Here is a 25,547-nt window from a genome sequence, read left to right as displayed (position 1 = left end):
GGCTAGGAGGTGGAACCTCTCAATCTGCAATGGCATATCTGAGTTTACGGATCAATGCCTCAATAGTCACAACCATGGTACCAAATTACAAAGATGTCACTGTCACACAGCGTTCCTGGCTCCCAAACTTCCACTATTTTCTCATGTGATCTAACGCGACTGCTACTGAATAGCCAGCTATTTGTGATATGCATGTCAGGAATACTGACCTCCTTCAGCTAAAACTAATTTCAAAAAATTAATTTGACATATTTTTATTGATGTTTTTTGGCTTAAACCTGAAAGTCTAACCTCTACTTCTAAGCTAGAGGAGCAGCAAAAAAAAATTGAAAATTTTAGCGGCCAAAGCACACAGCCCCGAAATGAGGGGTGCGCTGCAGTGTTAGCAAATGCAAGTAAAGACTGCACCTCTCAATTTCACAATGCCAGCCAGGCTGCGAGAAAATTTGATTGCCTCTCGGCTCTGGTAGCCCAGAAACATTTTATCTACCCAACTGCACGTATTGCTAGAATTAAATCCTCAAGAGAGACCCTTCTCCTCAAGTCTAGAAGCTGGTACCTACAATGAAATTTCAACATTCTTCCTCTAGCATACACTGTACAAGAAGCGATGCACAGTCATGGACAGAAGAAAATGGACATTATGTGGAAACAGTGCGTAACACAGCGGACAAGAAAGAAGATGGGACAAGCGCTAACTATCAACTGAATTTATTTGAGGAAACACACATAAATATACAGAATGGTCCTGCAACCAGGTGTGCATGTACGTTATAATGTACCTTTCTTGTGTGGGAAAAACTATATTGGCCAAACAGGTGGAAGCCTGAACATATGGCTACAAGAACATAATTCCTTGGGTAAAGATCTGTCCTCAAACTAGGCACTGCACCATCAAAATTGTTGCCACAAGCCCCTTGCACCCGACTGTTCAATGAAGCTTCGGTCTGATACAAGCATATAGATCAATTGACAAGGGAACTGAAAGAAGCATATCTCATCCATAAGAACCGCGACACAGACATCAGCACCTCATCTGTTGTTATCCATATGCGTGTGATCTCATATCTTGATTAATCTGAATGATGTTCAGTATCGGGCTTTATCTATGTAGATGCGCACTTGGTTGCAGGAACATTCTGTATACTTACGTATGTTTCGTGAATAAATTCAGCCGATAGTCAGCGCTCGTCCCGTCTTCTTCCTTGTCCGCTGCTTTTTTTTGCACTCTTTCCCCATAATGTCCTACCAACTAGCTTGTCTTTCTGTGTTACAGAAGAAAATGGAGCACGCGTCAACAAAGTCTTCTGACGGATTACCTTGCAAAAAGTAATGGACGTTTGATGCATATGCAAGTAATATTTACTTCTGCCTTTCTGCATACATGCAGCAAACATATCTATTTCCGCTATGCAATGCGACAGAAAAGTTTGAACACAGAACCATGGTCCATATTATTTTGTCCGCAACTGCACACAGCTTGCCTCTGACACTTCTTTTTTTTTGACAAGGTCTACCCTGTCACAAGCTCAGCAGGATATACATGCAGTGAAATCTTCTTGAATCCAACTCCCTTAATTCGAACTTCTGGTTAACTCTAATTGACGCTCTGGTCCCATCACTATCATGTGTACTAGAAACGCTTCCCTTAATTTGAACCCTGCAAAATTTTAACAACTTTTGGGCCCCTTCGAGTTCGAATTATTAAGAGTCAATTGTACCTCCTCAATATTCCCCAGAAGTGGAGAACTAATAATACAATTTATATTATGCAAATGTTGAGACCATTTTAAAAATCCTACAGTACAGGCATGAGATATGCCATGCATGCCCTTAAGAAGGTATAGTAGAAAGAATACTGGGCAGTATCTAAATGCTCAATAAAGTTGTCACATAACATGAAAAATAAATGCAATGCATATAGCCGTCTATTCATACAGAAATGCAAAATATTATCCAGTGATGACTTTGTGCCACAACTGAGTGAAGCAACAGAACTTGCAAGGTTTTATGTTATATATACCCACTTCCATAACTTTGGGACGTTAAACCCCATAAACCAAACCAACCTACTTCCATAAAACTGCATTCAAACAAACAAAAGACTGCTATTTAAAGTGCAATAACAAACATAATCAACTTAACTTTCATATAAGATCACCTGCTCTACGGTTCCAATACCTTCAGTTTTTGAAGAATGCTTTTTCTGGTCTGATCTATAAGCTCAGGGTCATCAACTGCAAATGCTGGGTAGCCAATAACCGAAAGCAAGGCTGCATCAACTTCTTTAGAGTTGGACTCTCGTGGAAGCATGGACTGTAGTACAGCCTGCATGAAAAAGCAAGCACATTGCATAGAATTAGAGTACAGTGTGTGCACGTGATCGGCCCAAACACACATGCATGCACAGTTTCCTTCTCTTTTTTTCTGCACAAGAGTCAATTTAGTCAATAGAAAGCATACTAACATTGCATTTCTGTGCTTCATCAGCCAAGACATGAATCACTGAAAAGGGACCCCCTTTGCCACCAAACAGGTCCAAATCATCCAGTGCTTGAAGGGCTGCCTGCGATAATGTGGGAAAATATTACTGTAAGCGATAAACTCTCTGAACCATGTTTGATATTTAATGAACGCTTCAGTGTCAGGCAAATGGGAAGAGATTCCCTTGTGTGCTGTTCGCATCAAAGTCAAAATTCAGAGCCATGTTTACTCAACACCATACGGAGGTATCACACACAGAGCAGAAAGTTAAAAACAACTGGCTTGACCCCATGTTGTGCCTTACAAAAACATGTAATATTATGAGCACAAGGAGCCGCAAAACATAAGCAGTAACCGTAGTCAAAAAGCAATGTAGCTGCAAGCCAGATTCCTCCGAAGATTTGCAACTTCCAAGAAGGCTGCCTCTACTTCCAGGCATTTTTTTATATACTGAGCCATACCAATACACTCCATTAAAGTAATTTGAAAGCCTATAGAAAGCAAAACAATACACTAAAACTAAAGTCAATAACAACCTGAATTCACTGAATCTATCAGCAGTATCCCCAGATACCCACTTGATTATGCTGACTTGTCCAAGCCTCAATCAATACACAACCATTATTTTATTTACCTGCTCATTTATCCCTTCATTCACTGACTCATCCTTCTTACATCTGATCGATTCAGAACAATTTAACTTTATGTGCTAGAACCAGTAAAAAAAAACCAATGAGTCCAATTGGGCATACCATATGGTTCCAACTGGAAGTAGTTGGACCCAATTGGTCAGTCAGTTGGGCTCACGAATCCAACTGGGTAGTCCATTTGGATTCCCTAGTTCCAGTTGGACACTCCAATTCGTTCTGCATTTCCAATTGGATTAGCAAACTGGTTCATGAGGTTCCAATTGGTTTCAGCACTCCCAGTTGAATCACCTAACTGGGACCACTTAAAACCAATCGGAGGCCCCAGTTTGAATCCAAAGAACCAATTGGGAGCTGATCTCCAAACTGGAAGCTCCAGTTGGTACCAATTGGTAGCCCAATTGGAAAATCTAAGTTGAAGTCAATGATGTCCTTCACTGAGATCTGTCTACATATTTAGCTGGCTATAAAACAGAACACTACACTAATTACTTTGTTGTAAAAGAGGTATTAGCAGCTTAATCTCTGGAATTGTTCTCATCATCTCCACCATCACCACGGGCATTCTTAAATTAGGTAACTTCGCCTAATGGTTAACCGCCACTGGCTCCAGCTAGAGGGTCTCATGAGTGGAGTATACACCTTTCCAACCTGGGCGCTGCCATATTGTTTCCGGCGGCGGAACCGGTTTCTAGCAGTCTAGAGAGGAGGTGTTTCGCCGCTTCCACCGTGCTAGTGCGAGGTGCCCACTGCAGTCCAGGGAACAATATGGCAGCGCCCAGGGAGCCCTTTTTGAAAAGGTCTATATAAGTGACTGCAAAAGTGTGTTCTTTGGGCATATGTTGAGAGTGCAGTGTCTGACTAGAGAGTTCAATGCGTGCTTGTTGTTCTCGCTTGATTTTCATAACAAGTGTGTAATTATAATCTCAATTCTCTTGTAAAAATGTTGGCAAGGTCTCACAGCAGTCGTAGAAGAAAAGCCAATTGGTTCCAAATGAAATTTATTTTTTATTTATTTTTTGCTGGCCAGGTCAAACTATTTGAGTATAACAGGTATGCCATTTGAGTTCAATTGGTGGGCCATATGGTTTGGAGAAGTGATCAATTTTTTCTAATTGGAAGCACCAGTTGGGCTCAATTGGTTGAGCCCAATGGGTGGCGAAAACACAATTGGTTTTTGACCAATTGGTTTCAACTGGAAATTTTCCAACTGGACCCATTGTTTTTTGTTTTCTTTTTTACTGGAATATAAACAAGTACATATCTCTCAGATGGTCTATTCACATGTACTGCCCAGCCAAGCTAAACAGCCTAAATTTTGAAGTTACCTCTAGGAAAAACAAGATTATTCTTCAGCCTGAAAAACAGAGCCAGTTTTCAAAAGAAAACATTCAACAGAAGTCTGTCTGGCCAGGTCAATCACTGGCAATCACAGGAATTTCACTGCTTGCACATTCACTAGGCCTTGCCCATGTAAGCTGAACTGACTTTTAAAACGTTGGGATCCTTGCAAGAGACTTCCGACTTGTTTTGTGCTTTTTTTGTTTCTTTAACAAAATACATTCTGCTTATGAATCTAAAGACATGATCCAAAAATGAAGACAAGCACAATAAGCCCAAGAGGAGCACTCTCTCATGTCATAGAGGGAAAAAATTGTTACATTTCAACTTTTTTCATTGTTTCACTACCAGCACCATTCTCTTACATGCAAGGTAACGTAACATCGCAGTCAGTGCTATCATGTGCAGTTTATGTATTTATACAATGTTTAAATGTGCTGGAAGACGACACATGAGAGTGAATTAAAGAAATAAAAATTCTGTTTGATTAACGGGGCTCTGAAAGGGGGCTCTCAATAAAGTTGCAGTATGCCTGGAATGTTAAAGGTCACTGCTTCACGAATATCCTCCAGCAATAATATTTTAATGCGTTCGATCATAAGTTAATTGTAGTCCAAATGTGAATTTCAGCATCTTAGCGCCTTTACCTCTCCTCTTGTCATGTTATGCATGCTGAAAGGTTGGCACTACTCTGCTGGCCCCACCTACTCAGCTCTACTGCTGGCTACTGATGTACGCTGCAATTCCTCAGGGGGCGGAGCTTCCTGACCCACCGGAGCGATCCGGCTGTCTGGCCGCGGCCATGGTAACTGCGCGACATCTGAAAGAATCTAATCAATAGCCATCTTTTAACCAACATACGCAGACGTGCGACACGGAAGAGAATGAGAGTTTCAAAAGGTCGCCGGAAAGGGCTCACTAACTTTCGCATGTGACTGAGTTCTACGCTGTACATAAAAGTGTATTATTTCGCTCAGGTGTACAGTACTCATGGATTGAAATAGGACACTCGGAGCGCGTGGCCACGTGCCTCGAGTGTCCTATTTCAATCCGTGAGTACTGTACATGACAACACAATATGGTGATCGAGCAAGTTTATGTACTCTCCTCAGAAGATGTTTCAAGGCCCCCTTCAATAACAGACATTAAGCATGTATCCAGTGAAATCCTTGTCTGCACTAATGATAGAGCAACCATAACCAAAGCCAACCAGAAATGAAAGCACACACAACAAATGATTCACTTCAATCCTCGCGGTTAATCTGACTGAGCCGTGGTTAATCTCCTTTCAACTGCCACCCCCTGGGATGTCACGATATCAGTACAAGGAGATTAACCACAACATTATGAGAATCGATAGATGCCATGCCACTGGCCAGACGGCCTCTGAGAGGTAGCAAACTGCATACTTTGGCCATTCCAATAGAGCTTGAGTTCAGCTCTGGCAACCCATGGTTTGTTTTGTCACCGCGCTCCCAAATCCCATAGTCCTGAAACAGAAATACCGAGTGCAAGTTAAAACAATCAAAATGAGCTCACAATATATATTCATAACATACCGGGATGCAATATGTGGCCTCTATGTAAAAGACCAGGTTCTGAATAAAGGTGACCTCATCTAAGTTGAATACTATTTGAAGACCTGAAAGAAGATTAAATGGTGTTGTCAACGTAATGTAGCACATAAAAAACATAAATGACAGGAAAGAGCACATTCCATTATGCAAGTCATTCCTTCAAATGCCTTTGGCAAGTCAGAAGAATCATTTATGTTCATCAAAATTCTACTAGCGATGACATGTACACTCATCCCACTGTCATACACAGAATTTAAAAGTGCCACGCATGCAGCTTACCAGCCAATCCAATACAAACACATGCACCAGTATGTAATTAGCTGCCAAGTGGACTATTTCTAAAACACAGCAGAAAATTCACACTGTACATGGAATTCTGAGTGAATGGCTTGGGTCACGGCTTACAAAAGTGCATCCTCCTTTTCATTCTCATCCCAAACCCCACTGGAACAGAACTATGCAAGCTGTCTAGGAGATGTAAGCCGATGCGGGGGCCTTATACCTTCACTGCCCTCGTTTTGGCCTCTGGCAGTGAGAGAAGCTCAGGGTCCAAATGATTAGGTGCATCGTTTCTTGCAGGCAATGCACATCAGTCAATGACATCAGAAGGCCTTCCTGATGTCACGTGATTTGCAATACTGCCAAAAAGCAAATACTGGCAAAAAGGAAGTCATTTCTTTGTATCCCCAAGATATAAAGAGCAACAGTAACTCAACAAGACAATCATAACTATGTGCTTTGCACATAATGGTTGCTTGTTCTGAATGATTAAAGAAACATCAACGGTTCTTTGGTGCAATGCCTGTCCCTGCAGTTGGCAAACTTTACTAGAATAACAAATAAGCACTCCTAGGCTGACATCAGGAAAGTATAACGAGCTCAGGGGGTTAAGAGTGAAGGAATTACATAAAGCTAAACTAGAAAAGAAAGCCCAGCACATGGAGACCACAAACAAACAACATGACATCTGAGCATGTATGGTCTTAGAAACAGCCTGTTGAACCTTCCACTTTTGCGTGATTCAACCAATGCGAGCCCTACTACTGTACTGGACCACTGAAGTACATTGCACTGCCATTCATGAAATGCTTGAGCCGTATAACATAAAAGCATCTGTCAAACAGCATACAAGGTGCACCAAAAGCTCTAACGGCTCTAAACTGTGACCTGGGCAACTAATGCAAATTTTTACTGCTCATAGACCCCAGAGAAAGGTAGCTCTTTTCCTTTACTTCTTTCTCTTCTGCAGCTCGACTTTGCACTGACATCAAAGTCAGCAGAGAGAAATGAAATAATTAGCAACATAAGCAGAAAAAAAAGGCACTTCAGCTGCTTTAAAAAATGATTTTTCCCTTAAAAGTTCACACCAAACATGAAAAGTGCTAGAGCAAAGTATACCATATGCATAGCAAGGCCCCTTTTCTTTCTGCACATTTGGCTGGAACATTTGACAGCAAAGACACCTCATGTAAATACACCGACAGATAATTACACCAACTATAAATCCATATTTTGCACAATTTTTACACACCAGCCAGCCACTCAGGCAACCACCTTATAGCAAATGCACAGCTATTATGATATCATAATTGGTGCTGCCATGTGTCACTCAAGACTTATATCAGGACCACAAACTGAGCAAGTTGGTATGGCTTCATTGTCAAACAGCATAGAATAAAGACCCAGCAAACCAAAAACCTCTCAGAGACGTCTAGACGTCTCTGAGAGGTTTTTGGTTTGCTGGGGAGACATAGCAAGAAGAGAGGCAAACAAAACAAGTGTGCTGGCCTCCAACAACACTGTTGCAAGTCAGTGCTTGTGCTGTCAGCCTCTTTTCTTGTATCCTGTCTTTTACACTAATGATGAGGTTATATGTCTGTCACTGTTCTACTGTACTCCACAATGTACGTTAGGATATCAATGATGCATTTCTCATTCCAAGGTTCTACAAAATAAAGGTGTGAGCATCTGCTGCAATCAGTGTGTTTTTTGCTGCTTGTCGGTGATAGCAACTGCATAGTGAACAAATGTTAATTTCGAAAATTGTAGTGGCACTTTAGCACACAGCAGAGAGCTAGTCTATAAGGACAATAAAGAATAGACACACCGGAGGCAGTCATTTGAGCCAGGATGAGCAAGTAGAGTGAGGTGGCATCCAACTGGAGGTGCCCCCATTCCCGGTCACCCACTACCGTGGCTGTGGTCTGTGAACTGTACTTGGCATGCAGAGAGTCGGCTGGGTTTTGTGTCTGTTTGAACTTCTCTACTTTATCTTTCTGTCGCATCATGGCCAACAGCAGCCCCCGCATCATCTTGATACAACCCTGGAATTATAAGAAAAAGAGGGTGAGGGAAATCTCTTTCATGTCAACACAATCACGAGCCAATCATGGGTGTGTTGGCAGGAATGTAAAAGCCACTACCAAATGGCTTAGTAGATTAATGGCTAATTATTACATAGCTAAAACAACACAATTGACTTATATCTGGCTGGCTGAAATCTTAATGAATAACACCGTGGCTTCAACAGATTAGCAGAAGCTGCAGTGACCCAAAATTCCTCTCCAAATTCTGGATAATCTGAGATCATGCTGAAATTCAACACCTCAACTAAAACAGCGCAAAACATGATTCACGTCAGGCACTACGTATAACACTATGTATAGCACAATTTAATCTAAGCTACGACCGCGCATGAGAGAGAGAGAAAAAAAAAAAAGAATGGAACAAATTTTAAATGCCATCTTAAAAATACCGACGTTTTAATTAAAAAGCCAAGTGGCCTGAAACTAATTTCATTTCACAGAAAATGTAACTATCACATAGCGTTAACATACCTGTTCAAGTTCGTACGTTTTCGCCCTGTCTTCATCCAAATCTGCATTTTTTCTGTAGGCCATTGACAAAGCCCAAACAGAAAGAATCGAGTAGACGTTGTCTCTAACCCAGGCATGGTCATCCTGCTTGTGACTTGCGATAAGTCCTGTAACAGGATCCTGAGAAACACAGAAAATACACCGAACGCATTTTTTTTTTACTCCACAGTGCGCCCGCAAAACAATTAGTCGTAACCCGTCTACATCAGCAGAAAAGATGGTTTGGTTTGGTTAATGGGGTTTAACGTCCCAAAGCAACTAAGGCTATGAGAGACGCCGTAGTGGAGGGCTCCGGAAATTTCGACCACCTGGGATTCTTTAAAAACATGCACTGACATCCCACAGTACACGGGCCTCTAGAATTTCTCCTCCACAGAAATTCAACCGCCGCGGCCGGGATCGAACCCGCGTCTTTCGGGTCAGCAGCCGAGCCAGCAGAAAAGAAGCTAACAAGAATCGCGAGGTAAAAGCACCTGTATTAATGAAACGTACGTAACCATCACGCATTTCAGGAAGCTAAACACACGCGACGCGCGCTGCTCACACAAACACTAACATTGCATAATATGCCGCATACGTGAGCGCTGCCGCGCAAACGCAACTATCGCTTCTGGCAACGCAGTTCATTCATTCTTCAGATGATAGCAGAAATCAGTAAGCGCGTATTTTGCCTACCTGGTGGTCAAGTATGGTACGGCACACCAGACGTTGGTAGTAATCGAGGCGCACGCCAGAATTTCTGCGACTTCTCATTTTCCCGCAGGTTAGGGATGACACGAAACAATTACGCTTAGGCCCCTACAACAGGGAGATGCCAACAAGTAGCATGTGCCCTTCGCATAACGGCAACATTACGTCTGTTTGTTACTGCACGTTCGCAGCTACCACGAATACTATGACCCCCGAAAATAAATGAAGGACACGGACAACCGGGGACAAACCAAAAACCAAAACCTCCTGCAGTAGTCCTCTTGCTTACGCACAGATGGCACCACCCACATCTAAATTATTTCCAATGCGCTAGCGACCTGTGACGTACGTGGCGCGTGCGCGCGCACTAGAGCGCGCGCCTGCGCTGACCGTGCTGAATCTGCGCGCTCTGCGGCGTGCCAATATAAATAAGGAACTGCAATGACGGCCGCCACCCGAGAAATTTGCTGGGGTACAAAAAAATCTGCCGAACGCTTCTTCCAGACCCTGATGAGGAGGATGCTTCGTGAAACTGCAGGACCCCTTCAATGAGGGCTAACCAGACTTTGCTTATTTATTTTATCGTAGACTCGGTGCGGCAAATCAGGTGAGAAGAAAAGCCGCCATAGCACGGAGAGTGGCGTTGTAAAGGCAGAGTTGCACCATCGTGCCACTTTCCTCCTTTCCCTATGGGCTCAGGGACTATCAGAATTCATTGTAACACAGTAATCATATCACGGGAAAAACGCAGGACAAAGTCGAGACGGGACAAGCGCTAACTGTCAACAAAGCGGATTTATTGCAGATCAGGAGCATATATACACTACTGATACAGCAGATAGAAGAAGAAGAAACATAACAAAATGCCACATATGCCGTCATATGCCACGAAATCGAGCTCTTTCTTCGATAATGCTGCAGACGGTCTGCTGACGCATTGATCTCCTGCCCGTGCTATCTCACACGCTTCCTAGATTTCTCCAGTCAAGTCGTTATGGTGCCGACACAAAATGACTGTCGCATCGAACAGGGGATGGCAGGGTGGTACTGCGTCACAGTTTTTGCAATGGGCCGCCAGATGGCCGTCTGTGGTGTTTCCAACTTTATTGTTGTGCTCTAGGAGGCTCACATTCAAACACCTACCCGTTTGCCCAATGTAGTGACGACCACATGAAAGTGGAATTTTTTATACCACTCCCTTCCTGCAGGCACGTAGGCACTTCTGTGCTTAATTCTGCACTGAGGTTTCCGCGTTCGGGTAGGGCGGCTCTTTTTCTCGCACTCTAAAGCTTTTTAGGTACCGTGAATACTATTTTTACTACTACTAATTTTACTAATACTACTTTTACTTTTAGAGCACGTTCTGGAGTAAAAGTAGTAGTAGTAAAAGTAAAAGTTCTAGATTTCAAAAGCCAGCCTTCCCTGCATAATGAAAAAGCAGCTTCCCAGTGAAACACCATATCCCAGGGATATCCGAATCAGGACCGAATATCCTAGTCCCTGGTCGTACCTCCTTGGGATATACGTCGGATGTCCTCGCTTTAAATGTCCCGCAGATGACGTCCGCTGGACACAGCATTTGGACATATATCTAGAGCATATTTTAAACAAACATTTATTGCACAATTAAGCTGCTTGGTATACATACCAACGGCCTTCAAATTTGTGCGCTTTTAAATAGACCCCTTCATTCTACCAAGTAGACATACTTTGCAGCCACCTGCAAAAATCGCCGCAGTAGTTTGTGCGATACAAAACACTGGTTCACACTGCAATTTATTCGGCAGGATTATGCGCTAGCTTTTAGCGTCGCATCCAGTTTCATAAAATATCGTGGCTCCGCGCGCATCAACTACGTATGTATCGCGCTGGGCACGGCTGCATTAACAAAATATCGTTCCAGTGTCGACTGCGAAGCACTCAACGTGAGTACCGCATCGCTCTACCGTGACAACATTAGCTGAAGGCAGCAGAACATTAATATGCTGCACAATTTCGTGATTGCAACAACTGTTTGGTACCCATTTGAGTGCAAGCACAGCGCCAGACCCACGGTACTATAACGGTACGGTGCCCACGGCCAGCCGCCACATTTTGGCTCGGCAAGGCTTCTGCTTTTGCTTCAAACTACGCCGTGTTCGAGCCAAGTACGTCACGTTATGCGCATCGCAATGTTAAAATCTAATTCAGATTCTTGAAAATTGTACAAAAAGGTAGTTACTTGCCTATGCACTACTTAAATGTGAGCAAATTTGTTTCACATGTGCCATGGACGTGTAGCCGTTGGCTGTAGTAGCTCGCTAAAGTTAACCTGCTAGTAGCGCCCTCTCACTTTTTGTGCTGCTTGCACTGCCACGGCCACGGCTTGTCCATTGCCAGGGTCCATAGTGCCTTTGTTTTTTCGCCTTTCGCGCCCTTTCCATGCAGTCTGTTATGCGCTGTTGCCGCCGTTGGGACTTTTGCGCCGTTGCGTTGTTTGTTCCCGCCAATTTCGGACTTCTTTGTCCGTGTTCTCAGCAATCATGGACAGGAGTGTGCCTTCAGGTAAGCGTGCTTTCTTTGCTATTATAAGCGCTGACGTTCCTTGCTAATACGCAGGGTATGGCGTTGCTCTCTCGAAGCGGACTTTTCGGCGCCGGTTAAAAGAGGCAGTTTCGGGAAGTATTGCAGCGGCTACCGCGTCCCGTGAACCATGCCCAGCATCATTAGAAACAGACCAAATCTCAGTCTCTGAAACTGTTGCGGAGCCGTCAGATGATGAGGCGAGGCCGTGTCATACTCTACCAGACAACTCTGCCCTACCAGACTATGCTTCGTCCCCGGCGTGTGGTTCGGTTGAGAGCGATGACTATCGCGAGCCCGACATGCGAATGTTGGTGCATGGTCGCCAACTAAGGCGCGGTGCTGTGGCAACTGTGAGCTGCGAAAGTTCCGAAGACTGTCGCACCACGGATTTTAAGGGAGGATTGAGAGAGTGGGCAGTCAAATATAACCTCTCGCACCGGTGCGTCACGGACCTCCTTAAACTCTTTCGCAAGGCGCCCGTCGATGTGTCCAGCCTTCCGATGTGTGCAGCTTCTCTTCTCGGGACACCAAGAACGGTAGACGGTATAGTTAGTATGGGGACTGGGCAGTACTACCACTTCAGCCTTGTTGCTGGCCTGAAGCACCTTTTCAGTGCAACACATGAAATCCCTCAGTTGCTTGACCTAGTTGTCAATGTTGATGGTTTACCGCTCACAAAGAGCACCAAGGCCCAGTTCTGGCCAATACTTTGTCAGGTCAAAAACATTGAAAACAGTGTGCCGTTCCCCATAGGTGTCTACTTTGGTTACTCGAAGCCTGCTGACAGTAGTGACTTCCTGAGAGAGTTTGTCGATGAGCTGAATTCAGTGCTTGAAGGCGGTGTGTACTTGGGAGGAAAAATTGTGCATGTACGTATCTTGGCTTTGGTTTGCGATGCACCTGCCCGTGCATTTGTGCTCTCCGTCAAAGGACACAGCGGTTACAGCAGCTGTACTAAGTGCACAGCAGAAGGATGCTATGTCAACGGCAGGTTATGTTTTCCGGAGCTAAATGCTGCCCGTAGAACAAATGAAAGCTTCAGGAACCAAACTGATGAAGAACACCACATTGGGAGAACTGCACTTGAAGACCTGCCACTTGATCTTGTAAAACAAGTTCCATTGGATTACATGCATTTAGTGTGCATAGGTGTGGTACACAAACTGCTAAGGCTGTGGTTTCAAGGACCACTGTCTTGCCGACAGGCAACTCCAGTGAAAGACAGCATCTCGGAGAGAATTCAAAGCTTGGTAGCTTACATTCCATGTGAATTTAACCGTCGACCACGGCCATTAAGTGAGGTAGAGCGATGGAAGGCTACAGAATTTCGCCTCATTTTGTTGTACACTGGGCCTGTAATTTTTCGTGGTTTGCTACGGGATGACTTGTGTGCAAACTTCATGGTTCTGCATTGTGCAGTAACAATTTTGGCTTCGCCATGTTTGTGTGTAGAGCTTGTTGACTATGCCGAGCGATTGCTTGAGCACTTTATCACCACTTTTAAAGACTTGTTCGGTGTCCATTTTGTGTCTCACAATGTTCATGGACTGATGCACCTGGCTGAGGATGTGAGAAATTTGGGGCATCTGGATGGGTGGAGTGCCTTCCCATTTGAGAATTTCATGCAGAAGCTGAAGAGACTGCACCGGAGGCCTGGAAAAGCACTTGAGCAACTGTGCAGGAGGATTAATGAAGAAAGGGTTTTGTTCAGCTTTGAACCTAGAAGGCGTCAGCCAAAGCAGCAGTTGTTTTACTGCCACAGTGATGGCCCTTTACCGCAAGGCTTTGAGGGTCAGCAGTACCGAAAGCTTATTGCAAAAGCAGGTTACACCCTGACTGTCGCATGCCCAAACAACACATGTGCCTTATCAGATGGCTCAATAGTTGATGTTCTCAACATAATTGAGGAGCATCGGTCCAAGGAAATTCTTCTTGTTGGCTGCAAATTTTCTGTTGTGTGTGATTTGTATGAATATCCCTGCAGGTCGTCTCTCCTAAATGTATTGTTGGTGTCACACCCCTCTTCTCTCAATGTGTGGCCAGCTTCTGAAGTCTTATACAAGTGTGTGAAGTTTCCATTTGGTTCTGGTTTTGCCATTTTCCCACTTCTGCATCTTCATTAAGAGATTTCTGGCTGTTCAGTCATTGTGAATTCTTGTTTCGTCTTGCTCTGCATATTCCAGTTGGTTCTAAAAACTTCTCAGGGAATCATGGCACACAGTTGTGTTAGCACTGTCAGTGGGGCTGTTCGCTGTGTCACCTTCAGGTGCAAAGCAAGAATAATGAAAGAGAAAATTAAATTGACTGGTTCATGTAGTAGTAACCTATTTCTTTTTTGAGATCTCTCACACCACCAGACTGACAAGTCAAGTGAACATGACTGGTGGAAGCTGATTTTTGAGATTGCAATAAATTTGCCTCATGTAAGGAAGTGCTTTGGTTGAATTTAATTTTTACATGGCACTGATTTTTCTGTACCATTTGGAAAATACAGCAGTGCACCCTGACATGCAGACATTCAGCTCGTGGCCTTCTGTCAAATTCTCATTACTTAAGTATCGTGCGAAATTATCATTTTGCTTACCAAGGAGTGACATTGCCACAGGATTATCAATTGAAAATGGTTATAGGGTTCGTTTTATGGGGTCCAGCATCCTGAAGAAACTATGTGAAAGCTGTTGTGGAGGGCTCTGGTAAGGTAAATTTCAACCACCTGGGGTTCTAAAATATGCGCTGGCTTGGACAGTACACAGGCGTCTAACATTTCATCTCCATCGAAATGCGACTGCGGTGGCTGGGATCAAACCTATGTCTTTCGGGTTAGCAGCCGAGCACAGTAGCCACTGCACCATCAGTTATCGGAGCAGTTAGCTGTTGAAGGCCAAGCTTTACGATTTCTTGGAGCTATGCTCGTGAGGTACCAACGCTTAAACTTTTCTTTTTTTACATTGTAGCAAAACCATTTGCTGTTGTCAAATTTCCTGATGAGGGAGATGCGGTTGCTGTGGTGAGATCAGCGTGGCTAAAGCATGGCATGTGCCTCTGGCCGCCGAAAGTGAAAAACATCGCAGAGCTTGTGAAAAACGGAGCTGAGCCAAGGCCTGGCTGGATCTCGACACGTTGTGCGGTCCTTGGCTCATTTGGTAAGCTGTGCACATTTTGGATGTTCCAAAGTTTTGTTGCACGTTGCAACCGCTTGCTCAGAAAGTAATTTCTCATATTCCCTTTCATCAGAGATGGCTGTATTTTTCAAAATTATTACAGGTTGGTTGCAGATTTCATCGCTGAAATCTTGAATCTTATTTTGCATGTGCAGGAATGAAGTACAAATGTTTCATTATTTTGGAAATTTGGTGTCTTTTTAATTGTATTTAATGAAAGATGATGTCACAAAGAGAATACATCCAGACGAAGCGAGTGCAAACTGACACTTGTTTTAAGGGGCTCTGAAAGGGCGTACTGTAGGCCTCTGGGCATGCTTTGTTGCCCAAATTAGCTGTGCATTGAGATTTTATTGTGTGTGCCTCATTGTGATTTTATATGAGCAATTCCTTAGAGAAAAATGATTCAGCACTACTTTTTTCAGACAAGCACACAGACACACATTCTGTCATGTCTGTCTGTGTGCTTCTCTTAATTATAACTTGTGCTGAATAATGAAGCACCAGCTAGCTCTGCAACATATAGTATTAGTAAGCAGTCTTTTAAATTATGCTTTTGTAAAGTTTACTTTGTGGCATTAACCAATGTTCTTTAACACACTTAGAATACTTTTATAGTAAGTGTCATCTTTCTAGAAAACTATCATGAAGCAAGAACCAAGCTTTCCAGAGCAGAGATGACATCATCTCTTGAGACTGAGGTAGACGAACCAAGGAGGAGAAGAAAACGGAGCCATTTCATTTGTAGCAGCTCTGACTCTGACGAACCATCCCAGCCGTATGCACGCAGCATTCGTCCACCACCTACGCCTCCCAGCACTGCCAGACTCCTGAATGGTAATCATGTGCAGCTAGTGTGCATTTGTGGCACTATTTGATTATTAAGCACTTCATGACAAGCACTGTATTTAGCCTAATCTTTGTAAAGAGCATTCTTCTGAGATGAAACAGTTTGCCAGAATTTCGCTCTATAACTCGTGGTGTGTATGACGCCTGGGCCCCTTAACTAAATTTGAGATCCTTTAGTAAGTTTGCCTATTGACCGCAGTGTAGTAGGTAGTATTTTGGAGAAGGTTTCTCATAATTTTTCAAATAGGAAATAAGTTTTTGTACTGCAATTCTATTGACAAAAATTTATCAATCTGTAAAATGCTAGCTAGGCAACTACCCAAAATTGAGTAGTCACCCTTTAATTAATGCAGGCTAATAACTATTCTCCACTGTCATGTGTCCACTTGGTATATTACAAATTTTAATAGCAGTATTACTTGGAATTAATGGACTGTTATGAGATTGCTACACTGTGTTTTCCAGGTTCTGAAGACGACTTGGCAATTCCAGGGGTTGGCGACCAGTGTTCACAAGTCATGAGGGTACTTTTAGTTCATTGCTCAATATCATCTCATTTTATCGCCTGCCAACTAGCAGCCCTGTGCTATGTCGGCACGGCTTGAAGGAACGTCAGTGCATATTCACAGATAGTTGTGACTAATATGAAGTAACTAACTAGAATGGCATCTTTGCAGGGAAAACAGCCACCAATACAATATAAGAAAGCGACAAAGGTGCAGCGGACCTACGACTCATTCAGTGCTAAAGGTAATAGAAATTTTGCTTGCCAACTGAAGCCTGCCTTTGACAGTTTCTTTGGTTACCAAACTCTCTGACAATGTTCTGCGTGAGCTGTATGCGAAATACGAGGGGGTACCCAAAAGAAACCGGACTAAATTTTTTGGTCGGCAAAGCTTCTGTGGTACCGCGTTTTGCCACTAGGACCGCATAGAACGAACATTCCAGAGTCAGTAAGCCGAGTTCCGTCGTTGAAGGAGGTCAGACTAGTTTAGGCAGAGCTTTAGAGTGACGACTGTTTTGTGTGAACGTCGTTTTTGCAATGGCTGATTTTCGTGAACAGCATGCGCCGGTGAAATTCTAATTTTTACTCGAAAAAAGTTGAATGGAAACTCTTGAAATATTAAGAAAGACGTACAAGGACGATGCTATGGGGACAACTCAAGTGTTCCTGAATCGAATCCTGAATCAAAGCAACAATCATGCCAATGGAAAACTTCAAATTCACCTCGCCCCAAGAAAGCTCGTCAGGTGAAACCAAACCTCAAAATAATGGTGATTTGTTTTTTCGCCGTGAGAGGAGTCGTCCATTGAGAATTTATTCCGCAGGGTCAGACAGTTAGCCAGGCTTTCTACTTGGATGTTTTGAAAAGATTGGGCAACAGTGTGCGGTGGAAGCGGCCAGATTTGTGGCGGTCGGGTGACTGGTTTTTCCATCATGGCAATGCCCCTGCTCACACAGCCCTGTCTCTACGATAATTTTGGACCAAAAATTGCATGACCCCTATTCTTCAACCCTCATACTCTCCCAACCTTGCCCCATGCTACTTTCTTTGTTTCCTACAATGAAAAAATAGGTGGATGGAAAGCGTTTCGCTGATGTTGCTGACGTGAAGAAAAAAACGACGGCGGCACTGTCAAGCATCACAAAAGATGAATTTAAACAATGTTTTGAAAAATGGAATGAAAGATTCGACAAGCGTATCATTGCAAGTGGGGAATACTTTGATGGAGATTGAAGGTCTGTGCTTAAAATGTGAAGAAATAAGTTCAAACAAAAATAAGTCCGGTTTCTTTTGGGTACCCCCTCGTAAGTATTTTTTAAAGAGGAAATGCATGCCACTATTCACAGGAAGCAAGCCCCGTGGTAGCAGTGGCACCTGTCCAGAAAAATTGTACGACGGCCAAGACAGCTCGGTTTGTGCTGCTTCTTAAAAAAATTCTTCTCATTGTAACATGTACAAACAGATGTATTATATTGTGATGAAGATTGAAGGTGAAATTATTTACCTTAGGAGGGTTAGTTGTGTGGTCATGTTTTGTAGAAGAAAAAACTGCAAAATATGACTGAAAATATTATGACATATGTTTTCATGCGCATTTATGATAAGGTAAAAAACTGCAGCTTTGAACTACTATTTGTCTTGCATTTTTCACCAAATGAATTTTTTTCAGTAGCTTGTGACTGATATTTTATAAAAAGGTTACCTGTTTAGTTGGTTACTAAGAAAAAGTGCAACCAGGGTGCAAGAGTATGTTTCTGTTAGATAACATATTTGCATGTTATATTTTTATTTTAGCCTAATTGTTCATACAAAATTTAACTGCTAGCCATTGTACCTGCTGGGCACACTGGTCATTTTGCATCGAGTAAATTGTGTACTTATTTCTTTCTACAGTTCAGCAGACAGTCAAATCACACAGAAATGAGCCATACAGTTCGAGCACCTGGACATGATCACGGTGAGTAATCTGTAAATTGGCCATAGATTCTAAGGCAGTTATAGTAGTCCTCATCTGATCAGTTATTAAGCGTGTGTATACCTCTGGACCGAGTACTGTATAGTTGTGAACTTTCCTACAGTTCTTTCACTGGATATATAGTGCCCCAAGCTCATATCAGCATGCATGCTGAATTGAAACTTTTTCTCTCAAGGGTTTGTGATTGCTAATAAGTGAAGGAACAAAGGAAATTATTGTTATGGCCTTACCGTGGAGCGATTGCTGCTGTAAAATCTTCATTCGAGATTTGAATTTTTTGAAATGCAAATTTGAAATGTGTTCATAACATAATGTAAATGCAACAGTTGTCAAGCCCAAGTGCTCGCATGGATTTCAGCTTGTCAATTATCTTGAAATTCACTGCAGTGTTTTGTAAATTACGAAAATGCTGCACTTCAACACCTGTTTTGTGTATGCATCACATCTATTCAGATCCACCTCACCCTGAAGTGCTGAAGCTGCTGCACTCCATCCGCATGAGACAGCTGGAGCACTCATCTCAGCTGAACTATTTGACTTCGTGGGTGAAAGCAAAAACTACTTTTCTAGATGATGATGATGGTGAAGATGACTGCATTGAGGTGCCACATGGATTCGAAGAATTCTTGGAGTTCGACAAAAAATTGTCCACCTCAGCATCCATGAAAAAGCTACTGGTAATTTTTTGTTTTATTTCTTGGAACATATTGTGGTACTGCGATGACAATTTGGCATTTGCTTGCCGAAGTGTGCGCTTTTGGGCATGCTTGAGAAAAATCACTTCTTTTGCAATCTCTGGTGGGCGCAATGAAAACACCCTGTTATCTGTAGAGGCCTTACAGCTTGCGCATCGATGCAGTATAGCTTGAGCATCAAATGGTGTACATTGTTTTCCTTCTTTTTAATCAGCCACACATGCACTTCTTCGGGATGCTGCTTATAAAGCGAAGCTATTTGGTTTTGCAACCTTCTCCAATTTATAAAGATTCAACTAAAATTGCAATTTGGGTGCATTTTTAATGCGTGAGAATGTATAAGGCAGAAAATATTTGTCAGGAGAATAATGGGATAACACAAGGGTCTGCCTTTCAAGATTTGTTTGGAAATATTGCTCTTATATCAAGAAGCACTACTCAAGAAAACTGTAAATTCAAAACAGCAAAATACCTTGGAAATAGTGTGATATAAATGGCAGCAGGAAACAAACTGCTCATCTATCCACCGGTGGAAGTCGTCAACAACAAAACAAATGACCTTACACCTGCTCCTACTGCTCGGAATTGATGTGGTGTTTGTTTTGTACCATGTTTAACTGTTGGCCAATGTAATGCCTGCTGTGTATCCATACAAATCATGTTAAGTAAGCACTTGTGTCATGTCAGCCTTCTTCATTAAAAGTTTTTTGTGCTGCAGATAACTAAAGAGGCTATCTTATGGTGATGTGTGGTGTTATATGGGCACAAGTGCAAGGCATGATAAGCATGCCTATAAAGCTTGGCACTAGGAATGTTCGGTGTGTTTTGATGTCAAACGTGATCTCGAGGCCCAGGTTCTTACCACTGTTGAAGTGCAATAGCTGTGTCTCTCTGAGCATGCACGATTTGATTTTTAGCAAGCTTTTTATGTGACCTAGGTAGCCATGCAGGTAGCTTTATTTTGCCTTTGTTGCTTTATCTGCAGTGTTCCTTACTAGTCTAGCAAGTTACCTGCAGTCAGACTTTTACATTCGTCCTGTTTACAGAAAATGCGTTGGAAGAAGTATGGTGGTACAAGTCTTGGCGATGCAACTAGACGCATACTAAAAGACATGTTGTCGGATGAAACGGCCAGCCACTTCAGTTGGCAAGGGGGCAAAGGAAAACTGCATTTCAAAAGAACAGCCTGTTGTCAAGTAATGTTTGGTATGACTCTTTCTTTTATTTATTCATAGATGGAAAAATCGACGTATGCACGATGTAGTGAACACTGTATAGCATGGGCAGTAAAGCCGTTAGGCAAGCTGCTCTGTATCAGTCTATGGGCCTTGGTTTCTAGCTTTTTTGATGGCTATAGTGTATCACAAACTAATAGTTACGTGCTCAAAGCAAACAGTGGCAATGCTTCGCTTTATGTATAGTTTCTAACCAATTTGTAGGGCTGCTGGAAGGGAACACGTGATTTTTCTTTCTGCTTTTTATACTGCCTGTTAATGGGTGCTGTCCAGCATGGCACATGACCACCACAAGACTGCTTTACCACATAGCATAGCACAAAAAAGAAGATATACAATTGTTTTGAAAGTACAGCACATTATAAGAGAAAAAAGGACAAGGACAGTGTGATTTAAAAAAAATAACAAGGATGGATGTTTTGAATTTTTAGTGCAGCACATGCCACTGCTACAAAACATGGTGGTAACACATTTTTGCATCATTTTTGCATTTCTGATACCTGTCACATAGGTGATAACTGCAGTCTGTTGTGTGTGAAGTTAAACAACTTTACTTATATGAATAATTGAGTCAAGCTTGGCTTTAAAGTGACTGAGTGCCTTATTTTTCTTGCTTTTCTGTGAACCTCTTCTTTTTGTCCTGTAGTTTTTATGGTAAACTTTTTTTTTTGTTGGTTTGGTAAGAATTCATCTGACATCTTGTTAAAAATTATGTCTGTTGTAGTTGCACAAGAATTTCATTTTTTTTGCAGATGTTTTGACTACCAGTTCTTTGCTTCGAGACGGCACTCTAGCTCAAATTGAGCAGGTTATCAAATCGTGGCTTCGGCACGCAAAAGAGCGCATGGAAAGGAAGGCAAGCAAGAATACAGTAAATGACAGGCAAGAGCATCATTTTTGTCTCTGCATGCACTGATAGTAGTTTTATGTTCATTAAAAACAATTAAAGGAGCGTAATAATTAAGGAAAGAATGGCGGCACCAGTATTTTCATGGGGGCTGCCAAGTGGCCTTAAGATGGTGGTTTCAAGTAAAAGCAAGCATGTTTATACCCCCGTCACACGTTAGTCTTTAAGGCCTTTCCAGCCAAAGTTTCTCGTTTCACCAAAGGAGCAGTGATGCTGCAAGTAATCATTCACCTCAAAATGTTGAACACCTGGACTTGTGCTCCTACTTGCAGTTGGATAAAGCGGCAGAAGTATAGCTTTAAAGCTGGAGTGGAGCATTTTATTCATTCTTTGAGCTTAGAAATTAGAAATTTATTTCATGATATTTCCTTCATAAAAAATAGTGATAGCTTCTCTCGTCAGCAGCAGCAGGTTTTGTTTATCGCTCTGGCCACCATTTACTCGGTGTTGCTGCTGCATTTTTACTGTCTTGAGATCTTAGCATAACATGAGACGTATCCAAAAACTAGATTCAGGCACTTTTTTTACATCTGATATGTTTCAAAGTTATTTAACTGCTTAGGTTTTCTCTTTGCGGTGAGTTTTCTATGCATGGTGGTGCTGCAATCGCAGCTTCTTGAATGCTGCTGGCTTCAAAGGTCTCGGATGGCCATCTTTGCTTCTAAGACCCTTTGAGGCGATGGCACATTACGCATGCTGCATAGACGCGCACCGTGTGCCTTTGAACAGAAGGGCCCCGATTCTCTAAGGCCTTTGCAGTGCCCATGTGACAGGCGTATTAATCCCATTTAAAATATAACAGCATTAATGCAGTGGTCGGGTGTCATGTCAGATTTTCACATTGCGCACTCAGGTCAGGTATCATACCGGAATGCAAAATTAAGTGGCCTTGTCCCGGTGTTCATAAAAACCTTACTGCAGCAGCTGTTTTTTTTTTTTGGCTCTCAGTTACAAAGCTAATATTCAACTGCAGGACGAAACTACAGACATCGGCGCTGTCTGCTGAGCCGGCAGCCTCTGAAACTGTGGTGGCAGCCTCGAGAATTATGGCAGCAGCCCCTGCTTCTGATGACAGCCCTGGTGATGAGTCTGACGTGTAGCACTTAAGTTTGTCGTATTTGCTTAAGGGGGATGAGGGTCTTGAAAACTTGCTTTTTATTTTTCGACATAACTTGTTGAAACTTAGCACGCAGGTGTATCATAGAATGTTGATTTCAAATATGCATTTAGATTTCAAATATCTCACCTGGAAGGAAATTTATTGCAAAATAACATTCAAATTAGGCAATTTCTTACGGGCCTTTATAGTAATTTATCAGTTAAAGAATGATTTTTTAAGAATAAGTAAACATTTGCAAAGGCTCAAAGCACATGCTAAAGCTTTATTTTTTCCTTTAAACATGATATATGAGCAATTAGGCGAAGTTTGGGCTAATTACCGCCACGTCATTTTTTCTTTCCAACTTTGTTGTTTATTTATGATCAACAAAATTAGTTTGTAGACATTCTGTTAGCTTTAGGATGTGCTTTGGGCCTTTCCAAATGTCTGCTTATTTTTTAAAAATGTTTATTTAACTCATAAATTACTAAAAAGGCCCCTAAGAAATGACCTAATTGGGATATTTTATTTTGCCATATATTTCCTTCCAGCTGAGATATTTGAAATCTAAATGCATATTCGAAATCAGCAATCAATGATACACCCAGGTGCTAAGTTTCAGAAAGATATGTTAACAAATAAAAAAAAAGTTTTCAAGACCCTCATCCCCCCTTAAGAGGAGGGTAGCCTTCAACCAAAAATTATTGACGAAGTTTCAGTTCTGAAGTCTTCAGGAAACGTAATTTTGTGTGTCTGTCCTAAATATGCCAGTTAATCTCATGAAAAATGTGCTTGTGCACTTCTGTAATATGTTGTGCTGGTTTTTGTCGAGCGTTTTCAAGAAATATTGCTGTAAGGAACTTGCTGAAATGCTTGTCATTTATTTTTCTTGACAGCACGGAAAGCAGTTAAGGTGACATCATCATCCTGCCTTCAGCACTTGAATTTTAGGATTTTTGTGATAGATAAGCAGGATGATAATTGTACCCTTATTTCAATCCCTGATGTCAAGAAAAACAAATAGCCTGCATTTGAGCAAGTTTCCTGCTGCAAAATTTCTTGCAAAATTTGATAAGAACTTGCATAGCAGTTTAGTCAAGTGCACAGGAACTTTTACATGAAATTAAATGACGTATTTGGAGTCTGCACATCAAAATGCTTTGTGAAAATTTCATAATAGGGACTTTATGAATGATAATTTTTCTTTGAAGGTCTTTGTAGTCGGAGCAGGCATGCTATCTGTGGGCTTGCTTCCGTGATAACACATCAGATGTGCTCTCAGTACTCTTTTAGGGCACTTTCTTGCTGTGCCTGGTGGATTTGCCAGAGCTCCATGCCAGTGACACATGCTCTGTCTTCATCATCATTGTTCCATTCATGGTAGGTTGAGTGCAGTATTCTCGTTAGGTTATGAAGTGCACATATTATGTCATTTCTAGTCCGCAAAGCACAAGCATTGTTTGCAAAAAACTGTTCCAAGTCTGTATGCTGAATATGCTACAAGCTTTTATAGCATTCAGTCGAAATTTCCTTACGGTGTGTATTTTTTGTGATCCCTAGTCTATGTATTATAACGTGTGCATACTATTATGTGTTCTAGTCTGCAACGCATAAGCAAGGTTTGCAAATATGTTTCACTTCTGTAGGCAGAACATGCTACAAGCTTTTCTAGCATTCAGTTAAAATTTCCTTGCAGTGCATATTTTTTTTGTGAACTCTAGTCTCTATTATAATGTGTGCATATAATGCGATTTGTTGTCTGCAAGGCTTAAGGAAGGTTTGCATAAACTTTGTTCCACTTCTGTATTTTGAACATGCTGCAAGCTCTTGCAGTTTGAATTTCCTTAGTGTATATTTCTGTGATCTCTAGCCTGTATAGCGTATAATGTGGGCGTATTATGTGATTTCTAGACTGCAAGGCACAAGCAAGGTTTGTGTATGCTGAACGTGGTACAAGCTTTTTCAAGTTGATATTTCCTTACTCTTTATTTTTCTGTGACTTCTGGTGTCTAGGCTATAACATGCACATATTATGCAATTTCTAGTAGGTGTAAGGTACAAACAAGATTTTCCAAATACTTTGTTCTGCTTCTGTACGGTTAACATTTCACAGATTTTTAGCATTCAGCCAAAGGCTACTGTTTGTCAGCTCGACCATGCAGTTGAGTTTAGTTAATTTTCTTTCTGTATTGATAACATTTAACATAATTCTCTGAATGTGTAGAGCGTAAACTGTAAAACACTAAACTGCTATGAAAAGTTTTAGGAAATCTGTGGAATGTTCCACTTCTGCACATTGAACATACTGGTAACAAGTTTTGATGGGTTGCAGTTTGCGTGTTGTCTTCATTTTAACAGCAGCAGTGTTCAGTAGTTTTCTGTAACTCGTTTTGTGCCTGATAGTTTGTGTACGGTTTCTTTCTAAAAATGTTCTTTTTGGTGCATTAACTGAGGAGGTACTCATTTTTGTATCGCTGTATTCAGTGAAATAAATTTCTTGATGTTGGAGCTACTCTGTGCAGTTTATGTCGGTACATACAGCTGAATATTTATTGGACACCTCCCATGGGCTTCCAGTGCATCCCTTCAAGCATACTGTGTCTAAATGCTGACAAAACAAAGTAAGTTGGGCTAGCCGGTTTAAAGTCACGCAGGGTCTAATGCAGGTGACAAAGACTGAGATGGAAGCACGGCACATTCTCGTGTTTTTGTCTCAGTTTTGATTGTGGTGGAACTCATGTCACATGAAAAGTTTAATGTTTATGGTTTGTTGGGTTTAACGTCCCAAAGCGACTAAGGCTATGAGAGACGCCGTAGTGGAGGGCTCCGAAAATTTCGACCACCTGGGGTTCTTTAACGTGCACTGACATCGCACAGTACACGGGCCTCTAGAATTTCTCCTCCAAAGAAATTCTAGCCGCCGCGGCCGGGATCGAACCC

At 42.1% G+C, this 25,547-nt stretch overlaps 3 protein-coding genes across 4 annotated transcripts in view; 2 read left to right on the top strand and 1 right to left on the bottom strand.

Moving 5' to 3' along the window:
* The window catches only part of LOC149352850 (putative phosphorylase b kinase regulatory subunit alpha), a 64,459-nt gene extending 54,538 nt beyond the window's left edge, over positions 1 to 9,921 (bottom strand). The window contains exons 1-7 of the mRNA XM_089582056.1: positions 9,601 to 9,921; positions 8,887 to 9,045; positions 8,157 to 8,373; positions 6,032 to 6,114; positions 5,882 to 5,962; positions 2,468 to 2,566; positions 2,182 to 2,328 (exon numbers count right to left, since the gene is read on the bottom strand). Coding sequence (XP_089438182.1) covers positions 2,182 to 2,328; positions 2,468 to 2,566; positions 5,882 to 5,962; positions 6,032 to 6,114; positions 8,157 to 8,373; positions 8,887 to 9,045; positions 9,601 to 9,678 — 864 coding nt within the window. The 5' untranslated portion in view covers positions 9,679 to 9,921. The remainder of the gene's footprint in view (positions 1 to 2,181; positions 2,329 to 2,467; positions 2,567 to 5,881; positions 5,963 to 6,031; positions 6,115 to 8,156; positions 8,374 to 8,886; positions 9,046 to 9,600) is intronic.
* A 1,143-nt stretch (positions 9,922 to 11,064) lies between these two features.
* LOC149352848 (uncharacterized) lies at positions 11,065 to 25,120 on the top strand. 2 transcript variants are annotated; one of them, XM_089582053.1, is made up of 11 exons: positions 11,065 to 12,159; positions 15,135 to 15,323; positions 15,978 to 16,178; positions 16,656 to 16,714; positions 16,868 to 16,940; positions 18,043 to 18,107; positions 18,590 to 18,653; positions 19,125 to 19,348; positions 20,413 to 20,572; positions 21,354 to 21,483; positions 22,482 to 25,120. In XM_089582053.1, the coding sequence occupies exons 1-11, from the start codon at positions 12,138 to 12,140 to the stop codon at positions 22,606 to 22,608; spliced, it is 1,314 nt and encodes a 437-aa protein (XP_089438179.1). In that variant the 5' UTR covers positions 11,065 to 12,137; the 3' UTR covers positions 22,609 to 25,120. The 2 variants fall into 2 exon arrangements, with proteins under 2 accessions (XP_089438179.1, XP_089438180.1); XM_089582054.1 differs by lacking the exon at positions 15,135 to 15,323.
* Positions 12,153 to 15,198, top strand: LOC149352849 (uncharacterized). Its single transcript, XM_089582052.1, has one exon. The coding sequence runs from the start codon at positions 12,480 to 12,482 to the stop codon at positions 14,301 to 14,303; it is 1,824 nt and encodes a 607-aa protein (XP_089438178.1). The 5' UTR covers positions 12,153 to 12,479; the 3' UTR covers positions 14,304 to 15,198.
* Positions 25,121 to 25,547: the final 427 nt, after the last annotated feature.

This window comes from Amblyomma mixtum, chromosome 3 (genome assembly GCF_055824585.1).
Source record: "Amblyomma mixtum isolate Tamu chromosome 3, ASM5582458v1, whole genome shotgun sequence".
Lineage (NCBI taxonomy): Eukaryota > Metazoa > Arthropoda > Arachnida > Ixodida > Ixodidae > Amblyomma > Amblyomma mixtum.
This window is presented reverse-complemented; position numbering and strand designations above follow the sequence as displayed.

Excerpts from the sequence above, each read along its gene's own strand:
- LOC149352848 (XM_089582053.1), top strand. The coding sequence starts at position 12,138 with ATGGACAGGAGTGTGCCTTCAG. Across the intron at positions 18,108-18,589 it reads ACGACGGCCAAGACAGCTCG|TTCAGCAGACAGTCAAATCA; the intron begins GTTTGTGCTGCT and ends TTCTTTCTACAG. Across the intron at positions 21,484-22,481 it reads AAGAATACAGTAAATGACAG|GACGAAACTACAGACATCGG; the intron begins GCAAGAGCATCA and ends ATTCAACTGCAG.
- LOC149352849 (XM_089582052.1), top strand. The coding sequence starts at position 12,480 with ATGCGAATGTTGGTGCATGGTCGCCAACTAAGGCGCGGTGCTGTGGCA.